Genomic DNA, 21,901 nt, shown 5'->3' with positions numbered 1-21,901 from the left:
AAGTTTATAAAAATTATTTTATTGCTTCAATGTCGGTCCTCACAAAAAGTAACCGCAAAATTTTCCATTAAAATTTAAAATTCATGAAATCTTTACACAGGACAAAAATTTAGGGATTTTTTTTTTGTGAAATTGAAAAAGATATATTTACAAGAACTTTTTTTAATTAGAAATGATTTTGTTCCATCATCGGTGCCACCATATTAAATCTCTCGAAACCGCTCAGTTCCACCTTCGGATCTTTACGCAAATCTGGCTTCGGACCACTGAGTCCCATTTTCTCCATATGTTGGTGTTGCGAACGAACGGCAAAACGATTCACATGCACCGGAATGGGCACGACAATCTTATTGGTGCCGGTATTGGACGAAGATCGACCCAGACCGTGTGTAGTAAGGCCGGCTTTGACACGTTTCCATTTGGCTCGTCGATTTTGAAACCATATTTTTACCTAAATTTTAATATTTCGCAAGGTTAGAGCAGCCTACAAAATTTAGAAAAACGCAAATTTATCTTACTTGTACTTCACTTAGTTTTAGACTAGTTGCTATTTGACTTCTTTCAGTTAGACTAAGGTACTTTTTGGCATGAAATTCTCGTTCTAATTCTAATAATTGTTCTGATGTGAAAGCTGTACGTCGTCTGCGTGACTTCGATGACCCACTTTTCGAATTAGTTTTTGAATCAGACGGATTATTTGAGCCGCCAGTTCCGTCATCGGAACATTCGCTGTCGGATTGGCATTCTGAAAATCAAATAATAAAGAGTCAACACATCAATTTAATATAGAAAGTGAAATAGATTGTTTTAATATTATATTTGCATTGATTGACAAACTGACATAAGTGATAAGTGATAAAATAATACGAGATAGGCTTTAAACTTTAAAGTGTAATTTACATCTGAGAAATTCTACCACGTTTTTATGAGTAAAATACCCAGCGTTCGCTGGGCGAGATCAAAAATTTGACATAAGTATTCCGAGGAGGAAATCACTCTATTGCGATTAACATGGTTAATCAGCAACATGATTAATGTGGATGCGCACGGTTAATCAGTGATTAATTGTAGTTTTGCGACGATTCACGTGGTTAAATGCTGGCTAATCATTGATTCGTCATCATGTTAATCACTAGTTAATCATGTTTATCTCCTGCAAGCAATCATGTTAATAACGTCAATAAAAAAGAGTGGTTTCCCTCGTATTATTCATTGCAATACATAAATATGAGAAAAGTTAAAATGATTTCGGATTCGGAGCTCTATATCATATGATATCATCTATTAGTGAACTGAATTCGGGAGAATCCCAGATGCTCTTAGTAGAGCTCGAGGTATATTGGTTAGTCAGGGACAGCTCAACGACTACTTCGTATGTAGATTGTAGATATCGGTCTCGCCTTGGATCAACAAACATCAAACAAACTCTACTTTAAAACTTTCTTCAATATTTGTACAGGCAACTTACTACGAAAGTATGAAACTAAGAAACCTCTTCTTATTTGTTATCGACAATTGCGACACTTATAAATGTAGATGCTACTGTTCGTCTTTATAGCAAATAATAGTACATTTCGTACCTAGGACTAAAAGTCTTTTTTTGCGTGTGAGAAGTTTCCAGACGCCGAAGGCACGGGCTTTTTTAAGCGTGCATTTTACACATTGTGTGTAAAAACTTTGTAAAAGAGTGTACTTTACACACTTTTAGTGCACACAGTGAAATACACACTTGCAACAAGAAGAAAAAAAATCAAAGCTATGACTTTCTGAAGGGATTGGTCATTTTTTCACATTTTGTAGAAGGAATATTCCATTTACAAAACGTTGAACAAGTTTAGTAAACAATTTAGGCGATGTGTCGATTCGTCTTAATCTATTTTCTTCAGTTCGGAAACGTTGAATTAGCGTACCTTTAGTCAATATAGGTACTTTTTCCTCTGTACTCGCGTCATTTCAAAGGAACAGAATTCAAACGTCTGGACATTTACTAGTCTAATTTTTTTTGCTCGCTGAGCTCGCGCCATTGTTTTCTTAATAGTTACACTTTTATTTGTCCTTATGGCTCCAATAGATTAAGATTAGGTCCTTATGTATGTGTAATAATAGCTAGGTGGAAGCACCGACATTTGGTGGTTTTAAAATGCAGTTCTTTTTAACTTGCCAATAACATTATACAATGTCAAAAATGTGTAAAAAATTGGAAAATAATAATGCTTTTTTTGCACATTTTCTGGAAATTTGTTCTACGGCCATTTTCATTTTCCCATTTTTTACACATTTTATGGGAATTTGTTCTACGGCCAATTTAATTTTCCCATTTTTTACACATTTTTTTTGGGGAATTTGTTCTACGGCCATTCCTAGTTTCCCATTTTTTTACACATTTTCTGGGAATTTGTTCTATGGCCATTTTCATTTTCCCATTTTTTACACATTTTATGGGAATTTGTTCTACGGCCAATTTAATTTTCCCATTTTTTACACATTTTTTTTGGGGAATTTGTTCTACGGCCATTCCTAGTTTCCCATTTTTTTACACATTTTCTGGGAATTTGTTCTACGGCCATTCCCACTTTTCCATTTTTTGCACATTTTCGGGGAATTTTTTCTTTCCATTTATTGCACATTTTCTGGGAATTTGGTCTACGGCCATTCCCACTTTCCCATTTTTTGCACATTTTCTGGGAATTTGTTCTACGGCCCTTTCCATTTTCCCATTTTTTTTACACATTTTTGACATTGTATAATGTTATTGGAAACTTTAAAAAAACTGAATTTCAAAACCCACCAAATGTCGGTGCTTCCACCTAGCTATTAATACACATACATAGGGACCTAATCTTAATCTATTAGCGAGAAGAATCGACGACTTCCTCAAGAAAAAGTGAGTTCCTGAAGAAACGTTGACTGCTCGTCATTTCCTCAGGGACTGGCTGTTTCTTCAGAAAGTCACCGTTTCTTATGTCGTCGAAACTTCAGTGCAACCATTTTGTAACTGACACAGAGTTGACGGAAAACTTCTTAGTTTCTTAAAATTCCTTTTCTTTTTACAAGTTCGTTGCAAATAGCTAGATATTAAATTCTAACTAGAATCCGTTCATTCAAACCTAAATCTGTAGAACTGGGTTCTTCCTTTCGAACCATATTCAAGCCGTGAAGGTGCCTCAGAATTTGAATTTTTAATGAATGCTCGAATGAACCGAAAAGGAAATTTCAACGCACTCTTATTAAGAACATCGCGAATTGGGGAAGAAGCAAACATTTATTGAAGAAATAAAAGTGTTGCCCTTGTAACGCGTTTGATCCACCCTAGTGACTTTTCATTCCAAATTTTAGCACACTTCCGGCATCAATTTGGTTTTATAATTTAGTAACTAATACGAATTTCTGCACTTAAATTGTTTGGCAGAATCCTTTTATAGATTCAGTACTATCTGTTAAGTGTGTAACCATTACACACTTTGCGTTGAAAACTAAAATAGTGTGTATTCGCAAAAAGGTATTATACACACCTTTTTGGAAAGTAATGATCTTGGAATAAACAGAAGAAAAAAAGTGTGTAAGAACTCGAAAAGCTTAAAAGTGCCCGTGGCCGAAGGCGAGGTCTGGAATCGAATAAGCTAAAAAAGACTTTCAGTTCGTGGTACGAATAGTATTTTTCATATTGGACGGAGAAAAAGTACGACGAAGTCGCACTTTTCGGGTCCTAGGTATGAAAAAGATATTTAAAACAAACGAAGTAAAAGAATCTGTACCGAACATTAGACGATAATTTTGAACAAAAGATTTAATTCCCTTGACTGAAAGTCAGGGTCTTACACCAGAAAATACCGAAAAATGTGGGTAACAAAAAGGTTCACTGTGATTGAAAATGTATGAAATGCTATGAAAAACGTTAAATGTGGGTAACAAAAAATCGTTGAGGGCACGATAACTTGAGTAATTTTTAACCAATTTGGATGATTCTTTTTTTTAAATACGTGGAATTAAAATCCCGAGGCTAAGTTCGAAGATGGGCTGTGTAGGACTAAGGTTTTGGAAGCTATCCGAGAAAAACGGGATTTTATACTGTTGATTATAGCCTCAATTAAAAAAGATTACTTTGATGAAATTTGATTTTGTTTGGTAGTGTGGGTAAATCATATAAGTTTGTTTTCAACGTGCATGAAACTAGTAGGAAGAATAATTTAATCATTCGATGCCCATCTTCTAACTTGTAAACATCTCTTCCTAACAACTTGATAGTTGACTATCAAATTTGATAGTTGACTAACAACTTGATAGTTGACTATCAAATTTGATAGTTGACTAACAACTTGATAGTTGACTAACAACTTGATAGTTGACTAACAACTTGATAGTTGACTATTAAATTTGATAGTTGACTATCAAGTTGTTAGTCTACTATCAAATTTGATAATCAACTATCAAATTTGTTAGTCAACTATCAAATTTGTTAGTCAACTATCAAGTTGTTAGTCAACTATCAAATTTGATAGTCAACTATCAAGTTGTTAGTCAACTATCAAAGATAGTCAACTATCAAGTTGTTAGTCAACTATCAACGTTGATTTAAGACGAATTATCTCAACTAATTTTGAATTTAATGGAATTAAATGAATATTGTAAAAATTTTACGAGTGTGAAGTTTGCGGCCAGAGCGAAGCGAGGGCCGTAATTCACACGAGTCGTGACATTTTATTCACGATTGAAGGTTTTGTGAATGGGAAATCGAGGGATAATTTTTTCTCGGTCTACCAATAAATTTCTCCTTTTACAAATATTTTTAATCCCTTTACCATTATAGAGTGGTACCAATTTACCGAAAATATTGGTAAACTGAGTTATTTTTAACGAGAAACCAAAAACTAATTAAGTTCATTTATTACCATGTCATCATGTGAAGGTATATTAAGTACCGGGGAACTTCCTTTTTTTTACGCAAAATTGTAAAAGAAGAACATCTATCGCACTTTTTTATTTTGTGAAAAAGTCCCCGTTCCACATTCACAAAACAAACTTTGCATCTACTCTGATATAAAAAAAATGCAATCAAACAGAATAATAGACAGCTCATACGAGTGTGAAGTTTACGGCCAGAGCGAAGCGAGGGTCGTAATCTACACGAGTCATATTTTATTTATGATTTGAGGTTGATGCTCGAAAAGTGGTCAAAAATATTTCCACCTTACTCGCTATGGTTTCCAAGAAGAAAAAAATTGTCAAATTTTACTGTCATTTGCCTGGAGTCATTAATATAGTAAATATATTATGTATTAAATGTGACAAGTTTTCATGAATAAGTCAAAAATACATTAAGAAAAGTGTCAGTCAAGGGACCTGACCCGCCCAAAAGGTGGGACCTAGTGATTACATTAACAACATAGTCGTGCTAGTATTTTCGTTCGAGTTGGTATTTTTTTCAAAATGTCTATCGATGGAAAAATTCTAACATCGGACGACTAAATACTTAACTAATTTTATAGTAGTTCAAAATTATGTGATTGGGGTGTAAATTTCACTATGTTTCCCTGTGATCAAAAACTGGTCACGTGGAAATATGAATAAAAAACAAAATCCAAACAAAAGCAATAATATACGAAATGGCGATTATGTTCCAGACTGTCATTTGTTGGGAATCAATAAATGAACTCTGGATTCTTTTTTTCCTACTATCACAATTTTCCTTTATCCGATTTAGTTTACAATGTAAGATCAGAGCTAACTTTATAAGCTCTTGATATGCTGCATATTTTTATCATTACTGATTTTGTATGTAAATTAGAAATTTATGAATGCAGACGGATGTTTTTCGTCGTTAACGCATAAACAGATCAGCATATCCATAACCCGTTTAATATCCAAAATAAATCAATGAACAATTTACGGATAAATGACGAATCAACAAAATAACAGTATTAAATTCCCGACACAACCCTCAATAAACCATAATCTCTTAAACAGTACAACAATACAAATCACCCCAATATGCATACATACACCGAGAAAAGTCAAATGTAGCACCCGCACCCCATATTTTATATTATGCATTTCCTTTTCAACTCATTGAATGTTCAAAAACCTTTAACGATTATTTAATAAAATTAAATAGAATTTTGGTGAGATAAATTATGCGTAATTTGTGTGCGATTAATATGGGATATTGTAGCTAAGGATTTTTGATTTAGGAAAAAAAAATGCTAAAAGCAATTTATTGTTTGACTGAACGTGCGTCCATTTATGTGGATTTTGTGTAATTTTGTGTAACCGCATGCAGGGACCGAAATGACATAAGCTAAAATCTTTGTGGGAGACAAATCATTTTTTTTCGTTTCATTTCAAATATTAGCTTGGGAGCAATTGCTTAAATTAATTGTAATATTAATCCGAAATATTCTAAAATCTAGTAAAGTTCACCAACCCTGTCTAAGATCCTCCTTAATTATTGGAATTCCAGACGAAAACTGTTCGACATTAAGATCTTTGTAATTAGTAGTATTTTTAACAGAGAAATTCAACTTGATTTCACGGTGTCCCTCGCCGTTTTATGATAAGGTACTCACAATGTTAGTATAGAAATGAAAAGAGAGAGAGAAAGAGAGAGTTCAAAATAGGTATCAGTTGGATCCGATAAAATCCTTCGTTAAAACTTTATTTCTATTGAGGCTCACCGTGGACCGTGGTTTGGTTATTCACTTTAAATTGTAATATTTAAAGCGTGGTTCCATGGTATGGTAAAGACCATTTAATTTAAATGTTGAGTGTCTTACTTCACTCCAGTACTCCAGAACCCTACACTACACAAGATTAAACCCACTTCAGGATTTTATTTTCATGAATTAAACATTTTGTATAAAATCGAGCGAATTATTAGTTTTTTGCCGAATTCAATAAAAAAAATGGTAAAAGAACACACACTACATCAGGATATTCATAACTTCGAATTAGACATGAGTTTAACAAGAGGGTGTGAAATTGTAATTGTTAGACCATCATATTAGATGAGTGACACTTTGACGGCTGTTTTGTTCATCTGAAATACATTTTACGATACATAACGCACAATGATATTGTGTTTATTGCAGACGCATTAAAATAAGGGGTTGTTCTACCCGATGTACGCATAAATGCACTTAATTTTCCCGTTTTCACTTTCTGTGATTTGAATTGTGATGCGATATCGATCGATCATGATTAGGACAAGGGAAATTATTTGAATAAGACAAAGAAAAGAGACGCATTCGTTTCTGATCGATCTGTTTAGGTAAAACACAATAAAGTTGATTTATTAGGATAAATATATTGAAGCATGCCGTTCGCAAGAATCTAAATATTATGTCATTCGAAATTTATTTTGAGTACGTTACTGACTCGTAATTAGAAAAATAGACAGCACTCGTTTTAAGAGTCACTTTGCGAAAACTTCGACCAGCTTATATGAACTTAGAAACCAAGGGGTCTCAGATCTTTATATCTCCAGCTTGAGTAACATTTTCACCTTAGGTGTGAACTCTGAGAAAAATGCACTACACCGGATGGGGTAATATAGTTTTTACATCATAACTGTTAGAAATTTATTATTTTCGATGTTGTCACCCTTGTCTCCTGCAATGATACTGTTGCCTGCGTGACCACTTAACCTAAATGATTTTTATATGCTTTAGTCCCATCCGGTGTAGTGCATTTTTCTCAGAGGTCCACACTCAAGTTTTTGAAAAACAAAATTTTTCTATTACTCAGCATAGTCCAAAGAATCCTCCATACAAAAAAAAGCTATATCCAGAGACCCCTTAAATTTCAATTGGTCGACGTTTTCGCAAAGGGCATCTTAAGCGGTATGTGCAAATCAAAATATTTTACCCTTCAGAAACCATTGCAGTCATTTAGTAATAATAAATATTGTGTTTCTTTTTATAGCAGAACGTATATTGAAAGAAAGAGATATAAAATTTTAAATCAAGAGCATCGTAATTTTTAGCTAAAAGAAGTAACAGATTTCACGATTATATTCGCAAAATTTCGTTGGGTTTGCAGTCGCAATGATTGGCCCAGTAACAGAAGAAACAATACGACTAATAAAACAGATCGGTAAAAGACTAATCGAAGTTTCAGGTGATAAGCGATCAAGATTCTATTTTATACAAAGATTATCTCTTGCTATTCAACGAGGTAATTATGAACGCGAAGTAATTTGATACCTCGTATCCTAATGAGTAAAAGTATCCGAGGGCTTCAGCTTTTACTCATCGTGATACGTATAACGTTTTATATTACGAGCGAGGGAAAAGGTTGAGAGAATAGCCACATTACCTCACTAGTAAAGTAATAGTACATTACTATACCAGCAGGGCCGGATTAGCATTTACAGCGCCCTGGGCAACGAGCCTTGCAGCGCCGCGTGAAAAATTTATTAAAGAAATTGTTTCCTACATTGTCAACCAAATCAAATAAAATGTTTTCAACATTTCCTCAAGAATATTATTTTCTAAGTAATGTGTAGTTAGAAACGGCGAGCGAGGCGAGGTGGCAAGCTTATGATAACATATAACCATATATGAATGAGAGATATATGATATAACCAGAGTTTTCGTGATTAATTCGCAAAACTTTCCCACAAACAAAAATCAAGTAAAGTTATAAAAAGGTTTCGCTCGTATTTTTCGGGATTTTAAGTTTGAAGTTTGTAGAATGAATCCGAAACAATTTTTCTTGAAATTCTTCTTGAAGAACAAATCAAATCAAACAAATTTATATAGCAAATAGCTATTTTCAAATACAAAGTTCCATAATCACAGACATTGAAAAATGAACACTACAATTCAAATTTACATCTCAATTCTATAGTTTCATTCAGGTGTTCTTTCAATTTACACTCGAATGTCCTCTCATTATTCTCACTTTTCACTTCCCTTGGAAGATCGTTAGAACATGAACGCGTTGTGAGGAAAAACCAAGAAAAAAACGTGAATTTTTGACACAATATTTGTGATACTGTTACAGTTTCATTATATTGCGAGATTTACTCTACTTGGTAAGGCAACGCACTGCTCCTAGCATGAACACTACTTTGACAAACGTCGAATTTGGAGGCTTTTGTGATGAGAGCTACCGCTTAAGATTGATTGTATTGTGTGTTTGAACTCACACAACTGAAACAAGTCATCTATCTTCACGAAAGAAACGCAGCGCCTACTGTGACTTCATCAGCCTCCAAATATTTCTTATGTTCATGCTAGGAGCAGTGCGTTGGGTAAGGTCATGATTCGGAAAAAACGACTCGCGTTGAAGCAATTTCAAGGATCTAGGACTCGGGATCCCAAAAGTATTGAAGTTTAGGGCACTCTAGAATGTTCCTTTGTATTCACTCTGAAAGTGTTAGATCTTGAAATTTAGGTAATTGGCCTTGGATTTCGACAAAAAAAATCGCGAATATATGCCATGAACAATTTTCAATGGGCGGAAACGGATTTGTTCGGCAGCTTTTCCAGCTGCTTTATTTGTTCCAAACTCCCGTTGTCCGGCGATCATGAGCAGGTTTCAGCTCATGAGGAATTTACAAAATTTTCGAAAATTCCTCATGAGCTAAAAGCTTTCCATCATCCGACTATCACCGGCGGCTGACGAAAATGAAGCAATGGAATGGTTATTGAAAATTATTTATAGTGTCTTCAGCCAGAAGCCTCAAAGTTCAACTTTTCTAAAGCAGGACCATCATAAAAACGCTTTAAATAACCAAATACGAACAGCCTTGGGTTAGTCGATGTGCGTGTATTAATTATTCAAAAATATCAAGTTAGATGTATATATGCATTTCTTGTAGCTCACATTTACCCCAAGAATGTAATGTACGCAAGCGAAGCGAGCGCGAATTTTTTTTAATCGACGTTGATTTGTGCATGACTTATGTTGAACGTGAAATGATTACATTGTCGAGAAAATTTAATTTCTAAGCGCCCCTATTTTCCCAGCGCCCTGGGCCGGGCCCACTTTGCCCATGGGTTAATCCGGCTCTGTATACCAGTGAAGTAATTTGATATCTCGTATCCAGGGCTTCAGCCCGAGGTACTTTTACTCATCGTGATACGAGATATCAAATTATTTCACGTGTAAAGTATGGCGTTTTACTTTACGAGCGAGGGAAAGGGTCTTCACTAGTGAGGGAAAGGCCACATTACCTCACTAGTAAAGTAAAAGAAATTTCTTATATATAAATACCTAAACATGAATTGAATGTAACATATAAAAATTTTGCCCCATTTTTGTTACGTTTGTCTTCAATGAGAACAATAAGTATGAAAATGTACAAAAAAGAAAAACCCAGAGATATAAAATTTAACATCGTTTAATATAAATGAGAATTAAAAAAACATTTATCTTCTATCGCTTTCCGCCATTCATTTTAGAATTGTATTTATATCTTTCGCACTCATACACGGCATTGTAATAGATTTGGTACATTTTAAAAATTAGCTCAACAAAGTGTATTTTCTTAAGAACTATGAACATATTTCTGTAATTTTTGTAAGACCCAAAAAAAGAGTGACATATTTTTGGCCGAGACATTCTTTAAATCTATTGAAAACTTATATGGACGAGAAGACGTGCTATATATGATTAGTATCAATCGGTTCTAAGAAATCTTACTGAGTGAAGCACATTTTTATGGCAGAATGAGTTTTTCTTAAGCATTCCAGTTGTCAAGGTGCTGCACTTCAACTAGTCGATCGGATTAAATCGAATTTTCGTAAGAAATTGGTGGCATGTGTTTTCGCAGACCTGAAACGCGCTTTTGACACAGTCGATTCGAATCGACTGTCACTGAAATTTAATCGCCTCGGTCTTGCACACGGCGCAGTAAAACTGATTTCAAGCTATCTGATGAATCGAAAAACAGCAACTTGCATTGGTGGCAAAATGGGTAGTTTCACGGATGTCAAGGTCGGTGTGCTTCAGGGATCCATTCTGGGTCCAACGCAATTTATAGTCTACATGAACGATTTGCTGAAGCTGAATTTCATTGGTCAGCTGATACTTTATGCCGACGATGCTGTGTGGACTTATGCCTGCGATACGGTGGACGAATTACAAAGTGCTATGCAACATGATGCTGTCATTCTACCAGACTGGCTGTGTCGCAATGTACTCACGATGAATACAGTTAAAACGAAATATATGACTTTCGGCTCGGCAAAGAACATTCCGAATCTTCACATCGATTTTGGTGACCGCACCGGCAGAGTCAGGCAATATAAATACCTTGGACTGGTTCTTGACGAAGATCTATCGTTTAATCTGCACGTTGATCACATCAAAAAACAAATTCGCCCATTTATTTCCCTAATGTGGCGAGCAAGCAAATCTACTGTGCATATGTGCAGAGTCACTTGGCCTACATGTTGGCGGTTTATGGTGAATGTGGTGTTGGAAAACTTAAGAATTGCAAATAATCCAGAATCAATGGATCAAAGCTTTGTATCGACTGCGGCGCCTGACTTCGTCGACCTTCTTATACAGTTCAACTCTATTACCTGTAACAGAAATGACGAGAGTCGAGCGAGTGATTTTAATGCACAGAATGAAATTATCGTTAACCAACCACAACTTTCGATTGGTCAACAACATCAATGTTCATGGAAGGTCTACGAGAAGAAACGATGAGATTCTTGTGTTCAACCCGTACTCTGTAGCAACCCAAGCGAATGCAGCAATTATGCGTGCATCGAATGATTACAATGTGCTACCCCGGGACTTAAAAGAATTGACGAACCTAGCCAATTTCAAGATGAAAGTCAAGCTTTTGGTAATGGAACAAAGTGAAATATACTCTGTGATGTCTCCGTTTTACTATATAAACTGAAAACGTTAGATCTGTGATATTCAAGCAAAGAGAAATGAGAAGAATGAAGGAAAAAAAAACTTTGTAAGGAAATCTGTGATTTTTAACGACGAATGGATCTAATCGTAATCGATAGTGATATAAACTTTTGTTTAAATTTGGAAAAACTTTGATGATTTTGACGAAATTTTGGGATAAATTAATGAGTCCAAAAATGATGAGATAAATGCTGATGCCATTTGTATTCCACACAAAATTGTTTTCTGGGATGATAATAAAGCGATTATTTAAAAAAATTCTTCCCATAATTTTTTTTGGATTTTTCCCTAGATTTTTCTTAATTTCCAAAAAATGTTTTTGGATAATTTGTAAAAAATGTGACGAAAAATGAGAAAATTTAGGGAAATTTGGAAAATTGTTTGGTCAATGGCAAAAATAGGAAGGTAGACCCTTTAGTTTATTAACTTGTTTAAGACGGCTAGCATATTATTAGCGGGTCTATTACTTCCATCGTTAATCGTTTGATTTCAAATCTTGTACTTTAATTTTTTTAAACATGCATTTTACTATGGAAAGTATCATATTATCTAGATCTTGTCCATTGTTTTGTCATCGTTATCAACAGATGAATAGTCGTATCTGACTGTGTTTAATAATTGATTGTGTTTAATAATTTTTGGGTCCTTCATGGACAGTAACAGTCAATATATACGTAAAGTTTTGTTATTCTTACCCGCGTTCTTATGACTTCCGTCCGGTGACATGGTCATACTTAATTCGCTCTCCGAACCAGTTTCCATTTCATCGTCTTTGTCCTGATCACTTTTTACAAACAATTGACTCAAATTCGTCACACCATCGGAAAAGTTCCGCACACTAATTGACGTCGGTCGCAAATCTTTGTCACAATTATCACTAGCCGTTAATAAATGTTCGCCCGTATTTTCATCGTCGGCACGGAAATCCGTTTTACTTGCACTCATTAAAAATTCCGTGAATTTCGGCTCGCGCACATTATTAGCCAAATATTGGGCAATCTTTTCCCGATGAACCAGATCACTATTCAAAAATATTCGCGGATCATTGGCTGAATGTGCCAGAAACATTTCGGATAGTTTGTCGTGCCTATTATCCGGGTGTTCCAGGAAATTAGCAAATTTATCGTTCGGTCCGTTCGAAAACAGTTGATTGATTTGTTCGTTTGTCGACTGGGTCAGATAACCCATCCACGGATTATACATGGGGAAATTCGGTACGCAGATATTTTGCGGGAACAACGTCGGCGGATAGTGTGTTTCAAAGGCATCCGGTCTTATAGGTGAACACGATTTTGTGGAGATGAGACTTTCGATTGAAAAGGGTTTCGGTATTTTTGATATTTTTGTTTCAATATCGTCCGGTGATATATCCATTTTGCGGCTGGTCATGACAAAATTGTTTTTCAAAAATGAAAAAGAACTTAACTCTAAATTAACCAAAAAATAGTTAATTTACACCTCGCAACACTCTAAAGTTTTTCACATTTTTCATCAAAATTCCTTTGTGGGTTCTTATTCCGTCACTTCAATAACATTAGACATCAATTGCAAGATGTATTAATGAACAATTACTATTTATCCCATCAGGTGAATATGTTGCATTCAAACACACAACTCTAACTATGTTGTAACGCAAACGGAAACTAAAATAGTTTTGTGTGCTGTTCAATCCAACGACAGTCCGTGACTAGAGTAAGTTTTTCTGTCGTATACAGTTTATGTTGCATTATTGTATATATTACGCTACACCCAATGGATGTTCCATAGCTCTCTTACTTACTCCGTCATATGTCATACTGAACATTATATTTTGCCTTGTCACAACCGTACGATTCTAAATATGTTCCTTTGGAGTGTCGAATATAAAATGTAATGTCAATTTGGTGCGTTACACAAGCGAAATACTTGGAAACGTTAATGTGTGCGGTGGGTTAAATGAACACAGATGTATACGATGATTGAGGGTGAATTAAGGCTTGTAGGGGTTGAAAGTGGTTGAGTAATTTGAGCGAGACTAATTATTGTTTTATAAATTGCCGATTGATGGTTGTTTAGTTGTTTTTATCAAAAAAAAAGATTTACAGTTTGTTCATTTCATTTTTACACAGTTTTAGATATGTCAGAGTTTTAAATGTACCCAGTCAATTAAGTTCTTCCCAAATTATGAATTTTTGGCGCAAAATTTAAAATTTCTATCGCGAATTCAAATATTGCGCAATTTGGGAAGAACTTAATTGACTGGGTACATTAAAAACTCTGACATATCGACAATCTTTAGAAACTGTGTAAAAATGAAATGAACAAACTGTAGATTTGGGGACTGTGATACAGTGTTAATGAGAATGGCTGCAACCCAAACAACTTATATGCTGCTGAATTACGACGTCATTAGAACGGACGATTAATTAACGAAACAAATTGGTATAATCTAGTGACGTTTGAGCGTACTTCCCTTCCCATCTTTACGAATCTTATGATGCCTAAGATTATTTTGCGAATTTCTCTGTTTCATTGTGAATGATAATAATAGGACGAACACGAAACAATAACTTAAAAATAGGATGCAAAATTTAGTAGCGAGATCCTCGGCAAGATCAAGCTCTATACCATTCTTTGTTATACTTATCAACATCAGCAGTTGTCAAGAACTGGCACACATAGTATGAATTATATGGAAGAAAAAAATTCTAGATTTCAACCTCGATGAATAACTTTGACTAGAGGGATATATTGTCGGGAAAGCTGCATTCGCAACGATCTGTGATGACTTCATTTTTCTATCATGTAGTATCAACAAACTGAATTAAAATCTTGTACTTCATTTGTTCTTATTTTGCTATATAAAATGGCTCAGCTAGATTTCATCATTTGTCATCGTTGTCGATGATAGACAGATAATACAGCCATCAATAGAAGACTATGTCTCCAAAATTTACGACATAATTAACTCATACTCGTGCATAAGATGAATTGTTTTATCAATTACCTATTCGAATGCCTTTCGGTTTCGTAGACATTTCGAAAAACAACATCATAAACAAGTTATCTCACTTATTTCGATGCATCCTTCTCACATATACGCGAACATAAACGCTACAGTCTGTGTAATTTTCATTAAACCCTGCCCTCGGTCTATGATTGGCCAAACCAGTCGCCTATGAAATGGAAGGGAAATCGTTTTGCGCAAAAATACATGAACACTGGAACATTGTCGACAAAGGGAAAACACATTTGATTTTATTGTGTGCGGAGAAAATTGCTTTAGCTTTTACTTCTTCTTAATTTGTTGTGATATATGTATACACTGTGTCTATGTACTTAAGTTGAATGTTTAATTAGAGAATAATTAGCTTTTGTATGTGAAAGAAACAGTGGGTATAATTAGAAGATTCGATTTTAATTGAGTTACTTCTATTTATTTATTCAGTTGTTATGCCATTAGTCTGTCTAGGGTTTGTCTTTATTTTAATTTTCATTTATTATGTTGTCCGTGCCCCAGTTTCATTTACTAAATGTGTTATAGAAAGAAGCATTTTAATCAAACAAAGGTTTGAAATTTGTATTTTATCTTTCGTTGAAATGATTTCCGTTTATTTTCCGATATTACGACACCATTCTAGTTCATTTGAAATTCTGTATAAACCCACGACGCACGAGCAATATCGTATCTTTGACAGGAAACTTGTAAAGTCTGTCGTGTCTGACAAGTTGAAAATTTGAAGTTTTGATTTGTGAGGAACCAATTTGGATTTTGATTGACAATGTACAAAGGCTGCAAGCCTCTCACTCTAATTTTGGACTCCTTATTAAGGTAAGACTAAAATGATTCTCTTCCGGAAAAGTATAAGAAAAATAGAAGCTATCAGAGTACCAACCATTAACGGTATACCGATCTCATTGGTGGACGAAGTGAAATACTTAGGGGTCATTCTGGACTGCTCATTAAGCTGGATACCCAATATTGATTATCGCATTCACAAGGCTACCATAGCACTTTGGCAATGTAGGAAAGCATATGGCAAATCGTGGGGCCTTTCTCCTAAAGTACTCTATTGGATCTACACTTCGGTTGTTAGACCTATTCTACTCTACGGTTCCTTTCTATGGAACCACAAGTGTTGCCTTAAAAATGTCATAGATAAGCTCAATAAATTTCAACGATTGGCATGCAAAGCTATAACTGGAGCATGGCACTCTGCTCCCACTGCAGCTTTAGAAGTAATTCTCGAACTTACTCCTCTGCACATTCTGATAGAAACAGAGGCACTTTCAGTGCTTAGTAGACTCAAAAGGGACTCTAATATCAAACTTAAAGACGCTGGACATTCAGCAATTTGGTACAGGTCCAAGCAATTTCTTCCAGTCATCCATTTGAAGACGGACTACGTTAACCCAATGTTCAAATTCGAACGCAAATTCACACTAAATATACCTGAAAGATCCCACTGGAAGGATAGCCTACTGCCACTGACAAATGGCATACAATTTTACACAGATGGCTCTTTGATAAATGATCAAGCGGGAGCAGGTGTCTTCTGCGAAGCGCCGAGAGTGGAATTGTCCATTCCGCTAGGTAAATATAGCTCCATTTATTTAGCTGAAATCGCGGGTCAAATGTTGTCATGAAGTCTTAAAGCTTAGAACAGTAAATGAAGTGATTTCAATCTACACAGACAGTCAGGCAGCCATCAAAGCATTTAAATCAGTCAAAATAAGTTCGGCTCTGACCCTGAAGTGCTGGCAATCACTAGATGACATCTCGGTTGATAACCAAGTTAACATCACTTGGGTGCCAGGACACTCGGGCATTATAGGTAACGAAAAAGCAGATGAACTGGCCAAACAAGGGGCACAAACTGCTATCGAACTTATCCCTGAACCATTAATAGGAATTCCGCCATCAATTATTAAGCGCGAAATAAACAGATACAAATACATGAAATCTACTAAGTACTGGCATGAACAAGAAGGATGCAAACAATCGAAGAATAATGTTACACTGCGTAAGAACCACTCCAAGTTTCTTCTTAACCTTAGCAGAACTAGGCTGAAAGTTTATGTAGGAGTCATGACGGGTCACTTTGATTTTAACAAGCATCTTACGAATATAGGAAAACGACTGGACTCAGGATGTGATCTATGTGGAGAACACATTGATTCAGCCGACCACTACCTATGCCAATGCCCAGCATTTATCCAGTCCAGGTACAAATGTCTTGGCAATTTCACACTTAGAATCGGTACTATTAAATCACTACACCCCAAGGATGTCCTAAGCTACATATGTAGTTCGGGAAGATTCCGGGAAAAGTACGGAGTGTAGTATTCTGGCATAATGACGATACATGGGTGGCACAATGGGTCCACAAGAGGCCTACGTGCATATCTGTTTAAGCAATTGAACAGATGCCCTGTTTAATAAATAAATAAATAAATAAGGAATTAAGGAGGTTTTAGCACAAAAATAAGGAGAAATAAGGAAATCGTTAGTTGAAATTAAGGAAAAATAAGGAGAAAAGTTCAAATTTTTCAACTTAAAAATTTCGAAATTTTAAAAATTTAACGATTGGTCATGAACTGTACAAAATCGATTTTACATGTATTTTGGAGTTGACCGAGTTTACTCGACTTCGAGCAACGAAAATTGATATTTATCGAACCGAATAGGGTGCGTATGGTATCATTCAATAGACTATAGACTAAAGATTGCAAAGATAGCACATAGTAATTTGATTAGCAGAGGTTTTAGGCTCGAACTGTTTCACGGGGGTGCATAAAATTCATATTTTATTCCCTATTTTTTCCGATACCTTCTGATGGAATCAATCAGTCATCTTTACAGAAAACTTTCAGCGGATTATTATCTAAGAAATCCTGGTGGAAGCTTTCTTGAGTCATTTATTGTAATTTAAAATTATAGTGCCTACTGAATTTTGCGATAGAACAGTCATGGGGTTTTATTTTCATAAGATGTTATTGTCCACTTTTTTGTCATGGGTAAGTTTCGCAGAACTCTTTTATTGCAATTCTCCAATTTCGATTGAAAATCGACCTTATTTTCGAATATAACTTCCTAAGATCAATCGGAACTAACCGGTGACCATAACCAAAATTTGTGTCTATTAATGTACCACTTTCTAACCTAATAATAACTTAATTAATTGCCTCTTGCTTCAGTTATATCGAAAAAACCGTTTTGCAACCACCGTTTTGCGGGAATACCATTTACTTTGACCTCTATAAGTCCGAAAATAAACAATTCACGCCGTAAGTGTGCCTAAAATTTGAATTTCAAGTGAACGATTCAATGAAAAAGTGAACCGAAAAATACATTTCAACGCTCACTTGTATGGAAATGACGCTACGTTAAAAAGACCTCCGCACTTTGCGTTTTGAATTTCGACCGCACTTATGGCGTGAATTTAAAAAAAAAATGTGAAACACACGTGTCTTTTAGAATTGAAAGGTAAATAAAATGAGCTATAAGTCATTCCATTAAAAAAAAACCTTTGTCTTCCAACGTGCTAATTTTTTCGCGATATCACTCTTAAAGGTGATGTTAATGGTAAATAAAATCGTTCAACTCGAGAGGTGCCACCTCTTAGGTAGTGCTTACTATCAAAGGAAACCACAAAAATATATGGTATAAGTCCAGTAAATCAAGCATATTGGAACGACAATGCGCCACCACTTCACTTTTCTATTATAGTTCTTTGTGTTGCATAATAAAAGTATAATTTGGAAACGCCGCGCAACGAATTTTTTAATTTTTTGTCGGTGAAATTTGCGAAAAATAAGGAAAATAAGGATTTAACAAAATAAGGAGGAATAAGGAGGTTTTCATAAAAATAAGGAAAAATAAGGAAATAAGGAGGTGTGAGAGGCCTGGCTGAGATAAACACTTGCGTCAACCTGGTTCGGATCCAAACTAGTAACTAGTATCACACAGTAAAGGTTACCAATATTTACATTTTCCTGCCCCAGACTCAGTGTTTGTCTACCAAGCAAAAAAATAAAATAAAAAATGCTCATTAGGTCCTCGATTTCTTCTTACTTTTGTTATCGCTGTCGTTAATATGGAAAAATGCCATCTCTGAAAAGTAAAACCTACCAGATCCATGGTCCTTAATTATTTGAGAAGCCACGTTACTTTCCTCTCTAATATTAGTAATGTTCAGACATTCAAAAATCAGACGACCGTACACTGACAAAAAAGAGTTGAAAATCTTACCTGTAGCAGGTAACTTTGTCTCCAGGTAATCTAGAATAGCTGCAACAGCTGCACAGCTGTGCCTCATACAAAAAATATAGCTGTATCAAGAATTCCAACTCTTTTTTGTCAGTGTAACTGAATGGTGGCTTTAAAACTATGACAGAAAACCCCAACAATCAGAAATAAGGAATTATGTATTATTTGCTTCTCAAAGTTGGATGAAAAGCACAGAGCTCTTTTATATGCAAGAAAACATAGAGGTGTCTAATACCAATCGTTATAATCTATAGATTTATTAAGCTTTTTCTTTAACCTATAACAGACGGCAAGCATATGACCAGTATTATTATCGGGTCTATTACTTCCATAGTGAAAGTATTTTCAATCTGTTGATTTCAAATCTTGTACTTCAATTTTTGTAACATGTATTTTACTATACTGCGTAATTCACATAAACGATTGCAAAAATTAAGTTCTCTCGTAATACGACCAAATTTACTCGCGCGCTCTCCCAAAAGTTGTTTTGAATCTTTTAAGTGAAATATAAAGGACCATATTATCCATAGGTCTTGTCATTTTTTTGTCGACGTTATCGATAACAGATGCATAGTCGTATGTGACAGGTTTTAAAGTGTTTATTTATTTATTTTCAGTTAATCCAACAGCCTTTTACGGCCAATAACAGAATCAACGTTTAATTAACAAATTACAAATTACATAAGAATAAAAGAAAAATCGTCTCCCATTCACATTACGTATTTGCTCTTAATTTTAAATTTGAACGAATTAAACGGTGTACGAAAAATGTCTACGACGTCTATGTGTTGCGTCGCTGTTGCTCTGCTTTCCATAGGAAAATATTATTTTGCTAAAATATAAAAGAATAAACTGTAGAGCCCGTTACGACAAGGAAAATATTTCTGTACATCAACAAAGAAATAAATTCACTGAAAAACAAAAAATGAAAAACTCAACCATCAAACCAATAAAATACAAATTAAATATGTAATTGATCGGTAAAACAAACAAGCCATGTTTAAATAGGCATTCGTAATTAAGTTTCTTGCCACATTTGCATATGAGTGTTTTTGTCGGTTTCACATTTGAATTAATTTTCACATGAGGACGTGCATGCAACGCTATTTTATGCATCGAGCTAAATTCATTCAGTTTACTATGCAAGGAGGAAAATAATAATGCAAAAAACATCATAGAGAGCAGCATTTAGGAGTAATAATACGGATTTTCACATAACTCAAACTCGTCGAGCAATACCATAAAATGAATCGTGTGTTAAACATGCCATGCGTTTTGTTAAGTTTTTGATTTTATGCTCAATATGTTTTTCGGTTTGAATATGGAATCTTGTTTAAGTCATAAATAATGATGCGTTGCACATAATATTTAGCTTAGCATGTGTGTGACATCAAATCACACTTACATAAATAGAATTAGGGAATTATTAGTGGCGTGAATTGCGTGTGAATTGCCGGCAGAGTAAATAAAAAATTTCAGTTAACATTCCAATCTATGAACATAGTTAATAGAGACACCCAACCGTCGAAATATACAGAATAAATTTAATCTAAAATAATAATTAACTAGAATTCCTAAATGAAATGTACCCAACGAGAATTACCACATAATTTTTCAAGCGACAAATTAGAATAAATTCCAATTCCTTTCTAACAATAAACAATATGCGTGTAAGTACGCAGTTTGAGAATTACAAAAAGGAAAAGAGGAAATAGTAACACAAATCGGAATGAAGTTATCCGTTCTTATGATTTTCAATGTGTATCAAGTCCATCGATATAATATAGGGTAGATAAATAAGTAATGTCATATAAACTTTATATCACATGGATGTATGTGTAACGTAACTTACGTAAAGCGCGCGAAATAATGTCATACAAATATTTCAATTTCTTTTACATTCGCCTTCCATCGAAAATACGACTTTAAATCGAATTCGCATATTTAGAAAATGTCAAAATGTTCACCGCTAACACATAGACAAATTTGTAATCTCTAGGGATGAAATATTGGAATTTGTAATCTCTAGGGATGAAATATTGGAAATTGTTAACCTAGAGTTAACAAACTGGAAAGCGCCGTGTATATGATACAAATCGATCATAATTGTAGTAGACATAGCAAACTGAGAGACTTCTCTCTCTTCAAAAACGAATGCTGTCAAGAATCGTTGTCGTGTTGTTGCAATATTTTTGTGTGCTATTGAAGTGATCGACATATTTTGTTTTTGTTTGGTGCTTAGTTTTCGATTAAATTGATAATTTTTGGTGTTTTTCGTGATTTTCGATGAAAGGCGAATGTAAAAGCCATTAAATGACTCAGGTCGAAATTTTTTTTAAAAAAATTCGAGGTGTATGTGTGAGCTGAGAGGGTATTGTAACATGAGAATGCGTGTTTGTGAACCGAGGTTTACCGTTTTTCGACCCATGTGATTTAAATAACTATTTCATGTGTCGGGGCCGAAAATGAGATTTTTCTCTGGTTTTCGACCCCTTACATGAAATTTTTTTTGAGTATCTGTTTTGGACGATTGATTTTAGGCACTTTCGCGTGTACAACTCGCGAAATTGCCTAAAAAAAATTATCCAAAACAGATACACAAATAACTATTTTCTCTTCGTTTTGTGTTGTGATTCGTATTTTTTACACTTGTATGTGTGCTATATTTACGAAATTTCGTTCTCCGTGCATCATTATCTACAGTATATTATATCGATGATCAAGTTCGAATTTCTACACCTAAAACATAAGGAAGAAGCCATCTATTACACCTGATAA

General features: G+C 34.7%; 1 protein-coding gene across 1 annotated transcript; it reads right to left on the bottom strand.

Annotated features, from left to right (window-relative positions):
• On the bottom strand, nt 1-13,571 carry LOC119080733 (homeobox protein unplugged). Its single transcript, XM_037189273.1, has 3 exons — nt 12,570-13,571; nt 519-745; nt 1-451 (listed from the first exon to the last, which is right to left on the bottom strand). The coding sequence occupies exons 1-3, from the start codon at nt 13,261-13,263 to the stop codon at nt 167-169; spliced, it is 1,206 nt and encodes a 401-aa protein (XP_037045168.1). The 5' UTR covers nt 13,264-13,571; the 3' UTR covers nt 1-166.
• Nucleotides 13,572-21,901: the final 8,330 nt, after the last annotated feature.

The sequence above is a fragment of the Bradysia coprophila genome, unplaced genomic scaffold (genome assembly GCF_014529535.1).
Source record: "Bradysia coprophila strain Holo2 unplaced genomic scaffold, BU_Bcop_v1 contig_350, whole genome shotgun sequence".
Classification (NCBI taxonomy): Eukaryota; Metazoa; Arthropoda; class Insecta; order Diptera; family Sciaridae; genus Bradysia; species Bradysia coprophila.
Note: the sequence above shows the minus strand (reverse complement) of the source record. Positions and strands in the feature narration are given on the sequence as shown.